The sequence below is a fragment of the Chlorocebus sabaeus genome, chromosome X (assembly GCF_047675955.1).
Source record: "Chlorocebus sabaeus isolate Y175 chromosome X, mChlSab1.0.hap1, whole genome shotgun sequence".
Lineage (NCBI taxonomy): Eukaryota > Metazoa > Chordata > Mammalia > Primates > Cercopithecidae > Chlorocebus > Chlorocebus sabaeus.
The window spans coordinates 1,620,450-1,636,669 of NC_132933.1; the positions used below are offsets into that span (position 1 = coordinate 1,620,450).

The following is a 16,220-nucleotide window of genomic DNA, read 5'->3' on the forward strand; positions in this document are numbered from 1 at the left end:
GAGCGGCGCCTCTGTGCCCGGAAGCCCCTGGGTCCTGCCTGGGCTGCTGGTAGCTGCTGTGGGCCTAGGGGTCTGGAGACCCCAGGGTGCTCTGGGGCAGCCCCTTTGGGACCCTCAATGGAGCCAGTAAGTCTAGGAGGGCGCCGATCTGTCCAGGTGGGTGCATGGGCCGGGACAGGGTCCGGCTGCTGTCGTGACTGTGCCCGTCTGCCGAACAGGCCGCTAGGAGAGCACTCCCTGAGCGAGGGCGCCGGGCAGCCTGGGGAGGGAGGACACCGTCCCCGTCCAGGCCCCCGAGGCCCCCATGGCAGGGAGAGCCAGACCTCCTCACTGTTCTTCCCGGGGGACCAGGCCGGGCACCTTGGCTCAGGGGAGACAGGGTCACAGAGGACAGCCAGCGGGCAGGTGGCCCAGGAGTGTGGGGGTTCAGTGGGCCTGACCGTGTCCTGAGGCACCCCAGGACCCTGTACCCAACACCCTGGGGGAGGGGCTGTCCCCACCTGCCAGGAACACATTCCTCAGGGAAGGCCCGGCAACCTGCTCTCGTCGGGTTCAAGGAGGGCCAGGCGGCTTTGGAAGGGGTCAGGAGCTGTCATCAAGGGTCCCTGCATTGCCCAGAGGCGGCACCGGCCAACAGGAAAAGCACTCATCGCCCACGGAACCTCTGTGACAAATTCAGAGCCACGGAGAGCGTCATCAGGAAGTCACCTGCCAGTCCCAGTGGGAAGGATGGGGCAACCTCCTGGGGCCCCAGTGGAAAGCTCCTTCCGGGACCCACCTGGCACTCCACATCCCACCCCCCAGGCCAGGGACTGCCCCTGGAGCCTGGAGCCCAGTATCCGGCAACCTGACACATCACGGAACAAAGGAGCTGCTCTGCCTTCACCACGATGGCGCGGCACACCCCCTCCCTGCCCCGGCCCCTCTCCTTTCAGGGCTGCATGCCGGGAGGAGAGGCCTCCCCTGTCTGCAGAGAGAGGTCGCCCCACTTGGGGCAGAGAGGGGGCAGGGGCAGGAATGAGCCCCTGGGAGGAGGGCATTGGAAGTAGGAGGCACATGCCATGCAGGCTGGCGTGGGGCACTCATGCCATGCAAAAGGGGCTGTGGTGACCAGAACGGGCTTCCTGCCGGCTCCTGGGGATGTTGGGCCAGGGGTCCCCGACCCGGGCTGGGAAAGGCTTCCATGAAGAGCCAGCGAGCACACAGCACAGACCCTGCGGGGCACACTGGGTCTTGGGGGCAGAGTCTCCCTTCTTGGGGTTCTCTGTGATGGGTTTTGCAACCCTTTCAGGATGTCAAAGCACGCCCCGCCCTCAGAAATGCAGACCCCGGCCAGTGTCAGCCCCAGGAGGCGGCCTGCTGCTCCCGCTGACACCAAGGACATGTTCCTGAGGCGGCCCGCTCGGGGTCTCCAGCAGCCCACACAGCTCTACAGGCGCAAGGGCGCTTCTGACTTGCAGCACTCAGGAACAGCCTCCACCCTGAGCGTGGCGCCCTCTCCAGCACGTTCCAGGGTGGACCTGTGAGACCAATAAAAACCACAGCGGAGGTGAGGCGAGTCACTTAGGAGGCCAGGACATAAAGAGAGTGTGGCCAGGTCTAGGGCGCCCTCTCCTGCTGGTTCGATTGGATTGCAGCTCCGGGGGACGCCGAGCAGTCCTGGGAGAAGGCCAGGTGGGGAGGAACCGAGGTCTCCTGCCGCAGCCTCCAGAGGGAGAATCATCACGAGGGCTCCCCACCCAGTCAGATAGGGTGACTGGGCCCCAGTGGACACCTGACCGCAGCCTGAGAGGGACCCTGAGCCACAGTCCTGGCTCCCCGAGAGCCCTCCCAGAGCCTGTCCCTCAGAACCCTGGGGGGTGAGAGGAGCGCTAGGTGGGGAAGGACCGAAACGTGGAGTCGTCTGTTACCCAGCAGTCGGAACTGGTGCTCAGCGTCCAGGGGGCGAGACACAGCGTGAGCCAGAAGGAAACAAACCGACAAGAACCCCCAGAAGCCATCAGGAAAGCCTGGAGATTCTGATGACACGAAAACTAAAATCCCGTGTGACCAAGCACAACCCGCAAACCGCACAGTCAAGAGACAAGTGATAACATGGGGAAAAAATAGTAGCAAGAGGTGACTAAGGGCTCGCGTCAGTCTCTCTCTCTCTCTCTCTCTCACACACACACACACACACACACACACAGAGCTGGACACACGGACAAGGCAAAGTGCAAGGACAAGAGAGCAAAAGGGGGCGGAGGAGAGGAAGGGAGAGGGAAGGAAGCGTCTTCTCCACCGGGACGCAATTCCTTGGGAGTCCGTCTGACCCCAGGGCAAAGGGATGCTGGGTCGCCAGAGCCGCCGAGGAGACTGGAAGTCCCGCCAGGCCTCGGAGCCCAGCAAAGAGGAACCCGGGCGGACGGGTCAAACCCAGCGGCCGGCTCCGGGGGTGGGTGGTGGCGCTGTGGGGAGCCGCCTGAGCAGCATCACCAGCAGCTGGGAACCCTCCCGGTGCGGGAAGGTTGGCAGGTAAGGCGGGTCTTCCCTGGACACACACTGGGCTGGACCCAGCGGTCCCATGGGTGCTGGAACCAGCCCTGCGGGTGTTCCCAGCCAGGCACCCTCCCGCGGGAAGACCGGTTGAAGGGATGGCTCCTGTTGGCACCCACGTCGAGGGAAGCCACCGCCTTCTCTGCGGGGCTCACCTTTCCTACCTCCCCCAGGAGACAGGCCAGGAAGCGCCCCAGCCCACGACCGCCCGCAGCAGAGCAGGATTCCCTCCCCGGCGGCCACCGCTGTCAAGGGACGGGCAAGACTTTGTTACCCCACCTCGCGCCACCGCGGAACGCTGCACAGACACCTCCAGACGCCGCTTCCCCCAGGACGCACGCCCGCCCGCCCGCCCGCTCTGCCCACCTATCCCTGGACGCTGCCGGGTGGACGGGTGGGGACGGCCCTGCTTCCCCACGACTCCCCAGACGCGCCCCGAAGCACTTTCGGAGCACAGTGGAGTGGGAAGGGCGGGGCGGCCCCTCGACGGCGCCCAGGCGAGAGCGGCTCACGGGGCTTCCCGGGCCCTGATCTCGGGGGACGCCTGTCCGCCTAGTCCCCGGGGGAGGACAGTGACCGCCGGTCTGCACGGGAAGGGGACTCGGCGCATGCCCCGCAGGGCCGGCCCAGGACTGGGAGGCTTGGAAGGCGATGCCGAGGCGGCGGCGGCGGGGTGGGGTGGGGCGGGGCGGGGGGGGCGGGGCTGGGCGTGGAGGGACAGACCTAGTCTCTGCCCGCCGGAGCCCACAGCTGCCTCGCTCCCCACCTCCGCCTCGGTCGCTCCCCGGAGGCTCCAGGAGCCCACAGGAAGCTCCGCCCCGACCCGCCTATCCATCCTCCTCTTCGCCTGTCCTCGCCAATGACCGTGCTCAGATTGCACGGAATTCCCGCCCCTCGCCCTTGGCGGACGCTCCTGCTGCCCAATGGACGACACCCTGTCGCGTGCGCGCTGCTGCGGCCCTGCCGGGCGTGGCGCGGCGCGGCGCTCTCTGGCTCCTAAGCGTTCCCGGGGAGAGAGCCAGGGCGCTGGCCGCAGAGTCGTCGGTGCACACGCAACAGTGCCGCCTTGTGTTTTGGGTGCGGACTTGCGCTTCTCTAAGCGTTCCATTCCCGAGAAGGGGCGAGAAACGTCCAGAGGTCGTGGCACCTGCCCGTCGCTGCCGGGCGTCGGCCGTGGGCGCAACTGAAGCACCCCGGGAGCGCGGCGCGACATCCGTGCCCTCCGAGGGCGGCCCGGGTGTCGCCGCGGTTCGCGCGGGAGGGCGCGGCCGTGGGCATTTCCGCGCTTGCGCGGGTTCCAGTCTCTGCCCCGCCCCCCCATCCCCGGACCGGCTCCTCCCTCTCATGGCCCCGCAGTAGACGCAGCTCCTCCCTCCTGCGGTGCAGCGCTGCCAGGGCTCTGCTCCAGGAGTCATCGAGTCCGCGGAGCGTTGTCTCAACGGACCCACGCGCTGCCCTCCGCTGGGGTGGGCCGAGTACCCTCCGCCTCCCGCCCGCGAGATCCATCCCAGCTCTTGGCGGGGGTCCGTGGTTCTTCTCGCTCATGGCCACGGAACGGTCCACGCTCGCGGAGCCACAGGCTGAGCTTTTCCTGGTGAGGGACAAGGTCGTGGTTTCCCGTGGCTGGTGGCCCTTACGGAAGAGCCTCCTGGGAGCACGAACTTGCAGGGTTTCCTGTCATCGGGTTGCCACGCCCGTCTTGAACGCTCGAGTCCACGCAGAAGTGCAGAAGTGGATGTATAGCTTTATTTGCAATGTTTTCGTTTTCTTCTTTTTCTTCTTTTTTTTTTTTTTTTTTTTTTTTTTGAGGCAGCGTCTCACTCTGTCGCCCAGTCTGGAGTGCAGTGGCGCGATGAGGGCTCATCTACAGCCTTGACCTCTCCACCCCAGCGAGGGCTTCAACCTCCGGCCTCAGCCTTCCATGTAGCTGGGACTACAGGCGCACGCCACCACCACGTCCACCTAATTTTTTACTTTTTGTAGAGATGGGTCTTGCTTTGTCGCTCAGGCTGGTCTGGGATTCCTGGGCTCAGGTGATCCACCTCAGCCTCCCAAAGTGCTGGGATTTGCTGGGATTCTGGGCACTGGGCACTGGCCACCGCACCTGGCCTGATGTGTAGTTTTTAGACTCTTTTTTTTTTTTTTTTTTTTTTTTTGAGACGGAGTCTTGCTCTGTCGCCCAGGCTGGAGTGCAGTGGCGGGATCTCGGCTCACTGCAAGCTCCGCCTCCCGGGTTCACGCCATTCTCCTGCCTCAGCCTCCTGAGTAGCTGGGACTACAGGCGCCCGCCACCGCGCCCGGCTAATTTTTTGTATTTTTAGTAGAGACAGGGTATCACCGTGGTCTCGATCTCCTGACCTTGTGATCCGCCCGCCTCAGCCTCCCAAAGTGCTGGGATTACAGGCATGAGCCACCGCGCCCGGCATGATGTGTAGTTTCAGTAGAAACCACCAAAGTCTTCAGGGTGGCCTGTGCATCACTTTACACATATTCAAGCGAATCATTGAGAGGTTTTTGAGGCCGGACGCGGTGGCTCAGGCCTGTGATCCCAGCACTTTGGGAGGCCGAGGCTGGTGGATCGTTTGAGGTCAGGAGTTCGAGACCAGCCTGACCAACATAGTGCAACCCCGTCTCTAATAAAATAACACAATTAGTCGGCGTGGTGGCGCCCTCGCCTATAATCCCAACTACTCACAAGGCTGAGGCAGGAGAATCGCTTGAACCCAGGAGGCAGAGGTTGCACTGAGCCAGGATGGCACCATGGCACTCCAGCCTGGGTGATAGAGCAAGATTCTGTCTCAAAAACAAAAACAAAAAAACGGTTTTTGAAACAACTTGAAACATGTTATCCCATGTATAAAGTAGTATAAAGTTATTTATACTATTCTTCTGTGCAATCACCCACATAGTTAAACAATTTAAGGCCCATGATCTGGCCGGGCGCGGTGTCTCACGCCTGTAATCCCAGCGCTTTCTGAGGCTGAGGCGGGTGGATCACGAGGTCAGGAGTTCGAGACCAAACTGGCCAATATGGTGAAACCTCATTTCTACTAAAAATACAAAAATTAGCTGGGTGTGGTGGCATGTGCCTGTCATCCCAGCTACTCGGGAGGCTGAGGTAGAAGAATCACTTGAACCCAGGAGGCGGAGGTTGCAGGAAGCCGAGATTGCACCACTGCACTCTAGCCTGGGTGAAACAGTGAGACTCCGTCTCAAAAAAAAAAAAAAAAAAAAAAACCATTGTGCTACACATTTTGTAGTGATTTTTTTTTTTAAGCTTTTTTATAATTTCAACTTTTTTGTTTTTGAGATAGAATCTCACTCTGTCACCCAGGCTAGAGTGCAGTGGCACAATCTCGGCTCACTGCAACATTCACCTCCTGGGTTTAAGCAGTTCTCCCACCTCAGCCTACCGAGTAGCTGGGACTAAAGGTGCATGCCACCATGCCCTTTACGTGGGCCGAGATAGCGGCATTGCACTGCAGCCTGGGCAACAAGAGCCAAACTCCGTCTCAGAAAGAAAAAAAAAAGGACAGTGGAGTCCTAGATGGTGAGGGTAGCAATGGAGAAACCCACTTCAATTTCTTTGTGCTAACGGTTCATGGAAGGATTCCCATGGGAAGGTCAGGAGGGAGAGGAGCCAACAGGTGGAACTCCGCCAGTTCCCCTGTCCTCACCGTGTAGGGCTGCAAGATTGCTTGGTGCCTGTCTGGGCTCCAGGGCCCCCACCCGCCCCTGCAGGCTTGTGTGCGGATCAGCAAGAGGCACTCCGCTCTCCAGGCAGGTAGTCAGCTGGAGGCGAGGACAACCGGGAGGGATTTCAGCCCTCTCACTCCCCAGGAAGGTGTCCTTGTGCAGAGAACAGCCTGCACGACCTTCTAGGGCATGCAGGATTAGACTGTATCCTCTCTCTGCCCAAAGTGGCTACGGAAAGTTCATTTTAACACCCACTAGAGAGTGAGGAGACTGTAGGTGGAATTTCTTTTTTGTTTTTCTTTTTTTCCGAGACAGAGGAGTCTTGCTCTGTGGTCCCAGGCTGGAGTACAGTGGTGTGATCTTGGCTCATTGCAACCTCTGCCTCCGGGGTTCAAGCAGTTCTCCTGCCTCAGCCCCCCGAGTAGCTGAGATTACAGGCATGCGCCACCATGCCCAGCTAATTTTTTGTATTTTTAGTAGAGACGGGGTTTCACCACGTTGGCCAGGCTGGTCTCCAACTCCTGACCTCATGATCTGCCCACCTCGGCCTCCCAAAGTCTTGGGATTACAGGCGTGAGCCACCTCGCCCAGCTGTAGGTGGGATTTCTGAGTGCCTGTTACAAATTCCTGATTGACACAATCTGGGCAGGTCACCCCACCAGCCCTGTCCGGCTATGGCCTGTGGTCTAGGTTACATGAGCCAGTGCTGACTAGGCTGGGATGAGCCTCACACCTGTCAGACCCCATTGCCTGTCCTCCATGCATCCGTAGTGGAGTTTGGGAGAAGGCAAGGAAAGGAGCAATGATACAACTTGTAGTTGTGTCATTTCAAGCATACCTGGGCCACAGGTGAGTGAGGGCGGTCCCTGGGTAGAAACAAAGGGCAAATGAAAACACAGAGGGGTCGGACCTCGGTGGGTCATACCTGTAATCCCAGCATTTTGCGAGGCTGAGGCGGAAGGATCGCTGGAGACCAGCCTGGGCAACAAGGTGAGACCCTGTCTCTAAATACAGAGAAAAAAATAACAAACAAAGAAACAAGCAAACAAAGAAAAAACAGGCCTAAGCAGGACCTGAGGCTGGGCCCGTGCAGTGGCAGCTTGCTGTGCTTGGTCTTGATGGCCTCTGGGACAGGAGTCTTTGTGCCTTCAGGTGGTGAGTGTGCCGAACGGAGCCCCTCAGCTCAATCCAGTGTTTTTGCAGGGTTACCTCCGGGATAAAGGAAAGATGGCGTGAGCCCTCCCTCAGCACAGGGAGCTCAGGGATAGCAGGTCCATGTCAGCCTGGGTCTGTGTGAGCAGGCGAGGAGAAATCTGCCCGCCTCCCAGCAGGTGCCTTGAGCACCCTCTAGCATGGCCTGCTTGCCCACAGGCGCGGGGAAAGGGACAGGTCTCTGTGAGCCCCGGCTCATAGATCACCTCACCTCCCTAGTGCAGTCATACTGCTGGGATCCTGGCAGAGACAACTTACCTTCCCTAGAGGGGACACATCACCCCAGGATTCTGCCACAGGACTTTTGGAGGTAAAGCTGAAGTGGGGCCCACAGCCTCACAATGACAGCACTGGCTACCATCATGGAGAATCAGTGGCCAGGTCAAAGAGCAAGGCTGGACCTGTCAGGCTGGACCTGTCACGGTTCTGGGGTGGAATCATCGAAGAGCCCCAATCACATCATTGTCAGCAATGGCTGGGAGCATCCACCCCCTCCTCACAGCAGCCCTAGGATGTCGGTGCCAGTGTTACCCCCATTTTCAGACAAGAACAGGAGGGAAATGTGACTTATGAAGTTGGGCTCCAGAGCCTGAGCCCTTTCTCGGATTTGCTGCACTCACTCCCGCTCCTGCCCTCTGAGATTCCCTGTGGTGTGTGGTGTGTGGATTGTGGTGCATGTGGAAGGAAGGAGTCGGAGGTAAGTCTGGCTCAGTATCTCACAGGCCTCGGGTCATCACACGAAAAACAGAGTAGGGTAAAATGAGAACCACTGTTCTCCTCTCTGGCCTAATCGGGTGAACTCTGCAAGCACAGACTGACCAGCTTAGAATTCTCAGCAGATCACAGAGCAGTTCTCATAGATGTTTGCATTATTGTGATGTCAAGCTACTGACTCCTCAGATCTCTAATAATCTCTCTGATACAACCACCTAAGGGTAGAAAGAAAGGGATACAAAAGAGAAAAGTTAGTTTAGAAGTCCAGGGAGATTTGAAAAGCAGCACATACACAAGCCTGGTCATTGAAATAAAAATCTCATCTGATGAACTCAACAGCAAATCGATGCCCCTGAAGACAGAATGAGTGACCTGGAAGATGATACCAAAGACACTTCCTCTTGCCCCGTTCTTAGCAGATAATGTGGCTTCCTACTTCTGTGATGCACTGCAGCAGCCCCTCCTTGGAGTCCGGAGCCCTAGGCCTTCCATGCTCCCAGGCTCACTACTAGACTCCTGGCCACCCCAACGTCTTTATTTTTGCCCCCCCCACCCCCTGCTCTGGGGGTTATAGCTTCTTCCTTCACCAACTCTGTTACTTCAGTGTCCCTTTTGCACTTTCAGCCCTCAAACCCCAAGTAAACATGCTTTCAATTCCCTTTCTTGAGATACTTGGTGTGTATTTTTGTCTCCTAACTGGTTCCTGACTAACCCACAACTGGCCCTGGGTGAGGTTCTAGAAGAAAAGGCCTATGTATACAGAGTTTGGGTATTGGTCTGGTCCTGCCTTTGGGCTGGAGTGCAGGGTTGAGCATTTTCCCAGTGGGAAGTGGGGCATGAGCCATCCATGGCCTGCAGTGGCTTCACAGTTAATCGAGCTGTCACTTCGGTTGTTTGGGATGATGGGCCAACTGAAGTAAGCACCAGGGAGCTCAAGTCCTTGCTGCACCTGACTGTCATGGTGGTCGCGGATGGCTAGGAGGGCTGTGGTATGGGATGATCCTTAGTGGCCCTGACTATGTACTATGAAGACACGATGGGCTCAGGCTCCCTAACTCTCAGCTCAAGCCACAGTGAGAGAACCAGGGTGCTTCCAGGAAAGGCCTCAAAATTCCCTTACTCCTTATACCTGCAGGGCTGACAGTTCTGACAATCACATTTGATTGTGCCAGTTACAGATTCCCAAAGTGATGAATTCCCAGCCTTGCCACATTTCACACGTGAATTGTGGGCAGTGATTTGGGAAGAATGGGACCCTGAAACCCGGAATTGGGCCATCTGGTTGGCCTTGGTTGAAGCTGAGACTCAAGAAGCCCCCAGTCCCTCTGCACCTCCCTTGGTAGTGGAGGTGGTTCGACCTCCCGTGTCTGGGGGACTGGTGTTTCTTTGTTGGAGAACTCTGTCGCAAGTTTACCTGGGGAGGAGCCTTGCCAGGGGACACTCACTTGTATCATCCAGGAGACCCTCTACAACTAGATCGTTGTCATTAGACCCAGAACTAGTGTCAGGTACACACTTAGGGAGGGAGGGAATGTCTCAGATGGGCCCTGATACCAGGTACAGCCCAGGTCCTGCCCTGAGCGGTAACTGTGTGTGCTTGGCTTCCTCACCCAAGTACAGAATGACACATTGGATCATTCTAGCTCTCCCGAATCTAACGACCCAGCTTCTCTAACCCAACCTCGGCCTGGCAGGGTGAGGAGGCCTCATGAAGCGGTAGAACCTCTCTTGGCTGCCCAGGGGAGGCCGGGCTCCGAGGGTGAAGGCGAGTGTCTGGCTCTCCAGGACTTTCCTCCCTGCATTGGTGTCCAGAAGGGCCCGGGCTGCACGCCTCCACCCACGCCACACCTGCACCTCCGTTCCCTCCGGGGTGGGAGGGTGTGCGGGGCTGGCGCGAGGCGGTGTCCGATAGTGGGTAGCTGGTGTCCAGGGAGGGCGGTGGGACGGCGGGGACAGGGGAGCAGCCCGGGTTGCAGAAGGCTGGCTGGCCCAGGAATGGGCAGGTGGGTTGGTTGCTGCCAACCCCAACATAACCCCAGTGAGGCGGGGAAGGAGCATGAGGAGGGGACAATGGGGCTGGCCAGCCAAGGGTGCGCTGGGGAGTAGGAAGCTGCCAGGTATGCAGGGCCGGCCTGCATGGGTGTTTCAAAATGATGGCACTAACATCCTGACCACAGCCCTGTGTGATACATACTGTCCCCGTCGTGAGCGCCATCATCCCCTTCTACAGCTACCCAAGGCCCCACAGTCAAGCAGCAGATTTGGGGATTCAAGCCAGGTTTTGGGACACATGGTTCCCGAGTCCCTGCTGGGTGGCTTCTCCACGGGAAGTAATCAGAGCAGCAAGGTGTTAGGAGGACTCAAGGGCGAGGGGGCTGGCCCGAGGCCAGGGTCCATGGCATCTTCCAGGGAGTATTCATTACCAGTCTCGTAACAGCTAAGAAACACACTTGTCTACTCAGAAGCCACAGCCAGGCCAAGCTGGGAACAGGGCTCACTCCCCTCGCTGGGCGATCATGGCTCCTGTGCTCATTACTTTGATCTGCCCTACTGTTTCTGCCCAGAACCTTCTAGGGGACTGAAGTGAGGCTTTGGGGGCTCTTTCGTGTGTTTAGAAATTGTACATTTTCATCATGGAATTTGTTGCTCTATTTGTTGCCACAGTGCGCTGTGTCCTGTTGTCTCACCAAATCCGACATTTTGCACCTGAATACAAGCAAGCATGGCTTGTCTGTTAAGAATGCCTTCCTCTAGGCCGGGCACGGTGGCTCACGCCTGTAATCCCAGCACTTTGGGAGGCCGAGGCGGGCGGATCACAAGGTCAGGAGATCGAGACAATGGTGAAACCCCGTCTCTACTAAAAAATAGAAAAAAATTAGCCGGGCGCAGTGGCGGGCGCCTGTAGTCCCAGCTACTCGGGAGGCTGAGGTAGGAGAATGGCGTGAACCCGGGAGGCGGAGCTTGCAGTGAGCCGAGATTGCGCCACTGCACTCCAGCCTGGGCGACAGAGCGAGACTCCGTCTCAAAAAAAAAAAAAAAAAAAAAAAAAAAAAAAAGGGAATGCCTTCCTCTAAAGTACTGCTTTACAGCCACCTTCAGTGTCACTGCATCTACTCCTCGCAAAACGGTATTTAAACACCACCCCCCACCACACACTTGAAAGGGTACACAGAATTATCCTGCAACACAGCAATTCAATTCCACTCCTAGTATACACGTCCCTAAGAAGGGAAAATCTACATCTACACAAAATCTTTCACATATTTTGTGACATCTACTCATTCACAAAATATGTGAATTGTCAGAACACTATTCACAAGAGACAAAAGTGGAACTAATCCACATTCATCAACTGAATGGAAGAAAATGTGTTATCTCTGTACAATAGAATAGTATACGGCCATAAAAAGAATGAAAACCACTAAATTGTATACTTTGAGTAAAATTGTCTGGAGTGTGAGAAGCTATTACCTTGAAGTAGTGAGATAAGTGAGGTAAAAAAATTTTTGCTTCTTTGCATTTTCTAAATTTTCTGCAATCGCCCTATAGAAACTATTTTTACAAAATAAATTTTGAAATTTTATGAAATAAGCATCATCATCATGCTCATTTTACAGGCCAGGAAACCAGCTCAGTGACTTACAAGGGCAGGAGTAGGAAAAGGTCCCGAGGACTCCAAGCCCCAGGCCAGTGCTTCCATCTCTATCCTGCACATTCTGGAACAACTCCTCAGTCACACTGGTCATGACACCAAAGATCTCTGACCACTTAATTTGGACAAAATAAGGAATGGGCTACGCATGGTGGCTCACGCCTATAATTCCAACCCCAGCACCTTGGGAGGTCCAGGCGTGAGGATCACTTGAGGCCAGGAGTTTGAGACCAGCCTGGGCAACATAGTGAGACCCTGTCTCAAAACAAAACCAAAGCCAAAACAGGAATGTGACACAGCAGACACATCTAGTAGAATTTTAAATCTAGTTTTGAAGCTCAGGTTCAACTTTTTCTGGCTCTCTGATTCTAGCCACATACTTAAAAAAATTTTTTTTTCGAGGTGGAGTCTTGCTGTGTTGCCCAGGCTGGAGTACAACGGCAGGATCTCAGCTCACTGCAACCTCCACCTCCTGGGTTCAAACGATTCTCCTGCTTCAGCCTCCTGAGTAGTTGGGATTATAGGTGTGCACCACCATGCCTAGCTAATTTTTGTATTTTTTAGTAGAGAGGGGGTTTCACCATGTTGTCCAGGCTGGTCTTTGAACTCCTGACCTCAGGTGATCCACCTGCCTTGGCCTCCCAAAGTTCTGGGATTACAGGCGTGAGCTACTGCACCTGCCCTCTAGCCACATACTTTATGTGCTTATAGCTGACAGCAAGGCATCAGCTCAGGGACAGCTTTTCAGGCCATGTGTTGTTTTCGAGCAAGTGCTTCCTTTGCAGCCCATTATTCTTTCCCAGGTTTACTGGTGGGGGCCACAGCTCATTCTCCTTCTGGTTTAGATAAAAGCTCTTTCCTTATTTAGGAATTGACCACTGAGAAACTGATTCACACAGAAGGCACGTGCTGAATAAAGCAGCTGGTTTTGAAATGCTTTATTAACATTGACTTGAACAGTACAGTGTGGAGACCTTCATCACAAGCAGTACAGGACATCCTAACAAGCTTTTGCTGCTGCCTGACAACCTCTCAACTGTGAAGGGGAGATTAAGGCAAACAGTGAAGGGAATTCCAGGGTGGCTGCAGGTGGCATGGCACAGAATTCCAAGGTGGGAACAGCGGTAGGTGTCATGGTGTTATTGTGCTGTGGAACCTAGGCTACTGCAATCTATACTTCAATTCACATTTTCTTTACTCATGAAGGAAATACACTGTAAAAACTATTACCTCTACCAGTTACGAAGGAAACACTTTTGAAGAACTGATGACCTCTACCACTTATCTATAGTCTTATCAGAAAACTTACTATCAGGTGGTTGTTTTGTTACCTATTTTTCTCACTTAAAGTTGTGTAACTCCCTTTAATGATTCAAAAATTACAGTGGTACTTGTATATGCAGTCACCATTTAAAGGATAAGTAGTTAGCTTGAATTTCCAAACTAGGGGATGAAAGAAGGTGTTAGCTGGCTTTGCTTTTAAGAAACAAAGCCTGACAGTATAGATTTAAATGATGGTTTTGGAACAAACATAAACATAGGGTAAAGAGGCCAAAAGACCAAAGCTAACAGCTATTTTAGTTCAACAACATGCATTTCACGGCCACTATGATATGTCTGGCACTAATTCCATACATATCCAGCAGTTCCTCGGACTTCCCACTCTGGGGCACTCCTGACACTGCCAGCGAATGAACCTGAATGTCAGGATCCATGGAGACGGCCGCACAGACAGCTTCCCCGATGCCACCTGGGAAAACAAGGATGTTAGGCCCTTTTGTGAAAGCAGCTCCTCAGCCTTAAAGCCTCAACACATAGAGGCCTTTGAATGCGTGGGAGGCACTTCTTAGTATGCCCCTTGTGGGACGAGGGGAAGGCTGGGGCAGGACTTCTTTGTTCCTGCCCTGGTGGATCCCACCTGCATCCTTTCCCTGTCATCAACCTCAGGTGTGAGGACAACCGTGTGCTGGGTCCCAGGAGTCCTTCAAGAGAATCAGACACCACTTGTGCAAGCTCAGGGCCCCTGCCACGTGGACACATGATGCTCTTCCTTGCATCACATCTGTCCCACTTAACCTTTCCAGGCGCAAACACTGCCCAGCCCCTTCTCCCTGATACACTGTTTTTCTGCACTTGCTGTGTTCTCTGCTTGCAAGGCACTATTCCTGCTTCTTTCGTCAGGGCACGCTTTTTTTTTTTTTTTTTTTTTTGAGGCAGAGTCTTACTCTGTTTCCCAAGCTGGAGTGCAATGGTATGATCTCAGCTCACTGCAACCTCCACCTCCTGGGTTCAAGTGATTCTCCTGCCTCCACCTCCCAAGTAGCTGGGACTACAGGCGTGCACCACCACACCCAGCTAATTTTTGTATTTTTAGTAGAGCTGGAGTTTCACCATGTTGACCAGGCTGGCCTCAAGCGATCTACCTGCCTCAGCCTCCCAAAGCGCTGGGATGACAGGTGTGAGCCACCATGCCTGGCCTAGGGCATACTATTCGTCATTCCAAACCTAAAGAAACAGTGATGCTTTTCATGACGCCTCGCTTGCCTGCAATAGCCACTCCTCTGTGTTGCCACTGACCCGGCACCGTGCACTCTGCTGGAGACACACAGATGTGGATAAGCGTGGCCCCACGCTTAGTGAACACCAAACAACAAAGGCATGCTGGGTGAGAGATAGACTATAGGTGATGCCTGAGAGCATGCCATGTGGCCAATCAAAGAAAACAAAAACACCAAAACCTTCCAAAGCATTCCCAATGCCCACACACACCTTGCAGGTAGTGATCCTCCACTGTAATGATCCGGCCCTCTGTGGCTTTTGCACTGGAGATGATAGTGGTGACATCCAGAGGTTTAATGGTAAACAGGTCGATGACACGGATAAAAATATCTGCAGAACAGCAAAAACCAGCTTGGTACAAGAAACAGACTTAGCTAACTAACATGCAGGGATAAAAATAAAAAGAGCACTCAGGGCATAGGAGGTAGCTGAAGTCCTACCTCTTCCCAGCTTGAACCTCAATGCTCAGACTCAACCAACTGACCTTGTTTCAAAAGCTCATCAGCAGCTGCTAAGGCTTCATACACAGTAATTCCAGCTCCAATAACTGTGACCTTGTCACTGACACAGTGGCGGAGGACCTGGTATAGTGCCAGCAAAACAGAACACCGTGGTTACTACACACAGAATGCATCTCAAAATGGAAGGCACTTTGCTATGCTGCTATCCTCCAATTCTAACAATTTCACTCCTTAATAATTTGCTACTAAAAAAATCAGATGCATTTACGAGTCAGGACACATACTTTTTGATAGGCAATCACACTGCTCCAGCTGTCCTGGAGCATGGATATGCCACATACCCACCAGGAGTCTGGTTTGAGAGCTCACTATGGCACGCAAATATTGGACTCCAATGACTAACACGTTAATGGGAACATGCTGGGCACTGGAAACACGCTCAGTGCTAAGATCTTGTGTGCCTGAGCTCTGAGAACCCTCACAGCCTCCCTGTAAGATCTGTTCAGTGGCACAACCATTCTGCAGCTGAGGAAAGCAAATCTCAAAGCAGGAGGAAGTGGCCCAGGGCAGGGCTGGCACCCACAACCAGGTGGGGCTGACATCAAAGCCCTCGCTCTCAGTAACGTACCATTCTGCAAGCAAAGACAGAGTTCCTGGGCTTCTTTCATAGTTTAGTTGCCTCCAAAGCTACCCATCGGAGGCGGCATCTGGAATTATTCTCCACTTCCTCTCTGTATAGGTTTCCCTGTAGCTTAAGAACCATTGCTGATGGTACAGATAGGGTTTCTGAGCCACCCCATTCTTTGAGGATGCCCTGGCCTCTTAAAATACATATACACGTATGCACACATATTCATGTCCTCTTTGCAAAGCCCAGCCCTCTGATGATCCATGCCATGCATGTTATCACACACATTTAACTCACATTCTTTACTAGCAGTAAATTTACTTGCTTTTGTCAGGACAGGAAAATTATTAGAAAAAAGATGACGGAAATAAGCAAGCTCTGCAAACCATGTGAATGTCAAGAGACCCTCCCCATAGAAACAGAACCTGAAGTTAACACCAAAGGTGAACACTGACTTTTCTATTTGGTGGCGTTTTCCAGCTACCTCATGGCACACAGTGGACAGTTCTGGAAACACCTGCTTTATGGCAGCACTCTGGCCATTCTGAGCACTTGCAACTGTGAATTCTGGAGCAGCCTAGTCCTTAGCAACCAAATCAGATGTTACCTGCTGCTCTTTCAAGAGTGGCTATGGGCAAACCTTTCTATACAGTACGATCGCAACTCTGTAAAATATACATGTATGCCTAGAACAAAGACCGGAAGGAAGCATGCCAAAATGTCTGCAAGCTCCACTCCCTAGGTGAGCAGAGTCACTTATTTT

General features: G+C 54.4%; 1 protein-coding gene across 1 annotated transcript in view; it reads right to left on the reverse strand.

Annotated features, from left to right (window-relative positions):
- Positions 1–12,732: 12,732 nt before the first annotated feature.
- Positions 12,733–16,220, reverse strand: part of TKTL1 (transketolase like 1) — a 31,811-nt gene continuing 28,323 nt past the window's right edge. The window contains exons 11-13 of the mRNA XM_007993130.3: positions 14,853–14,949; positions 14,579–14,698; positions 12,733–13,559 (exon numbers count right to left, since the gene is read on the reverse strand). Coding sequence (XP_007991321.3) covers positions 13,387–13,559; positions 14,579–14,698; positions 14,853–14,949 — 390 coding nt within the window. The 3' untranslated portion in view covers positions 12,733–13,386. The remainder of the gene's footprint in view (positions 13,560–14,578; positions 14,699–14,852; positions 14,950–16,220) is intronic.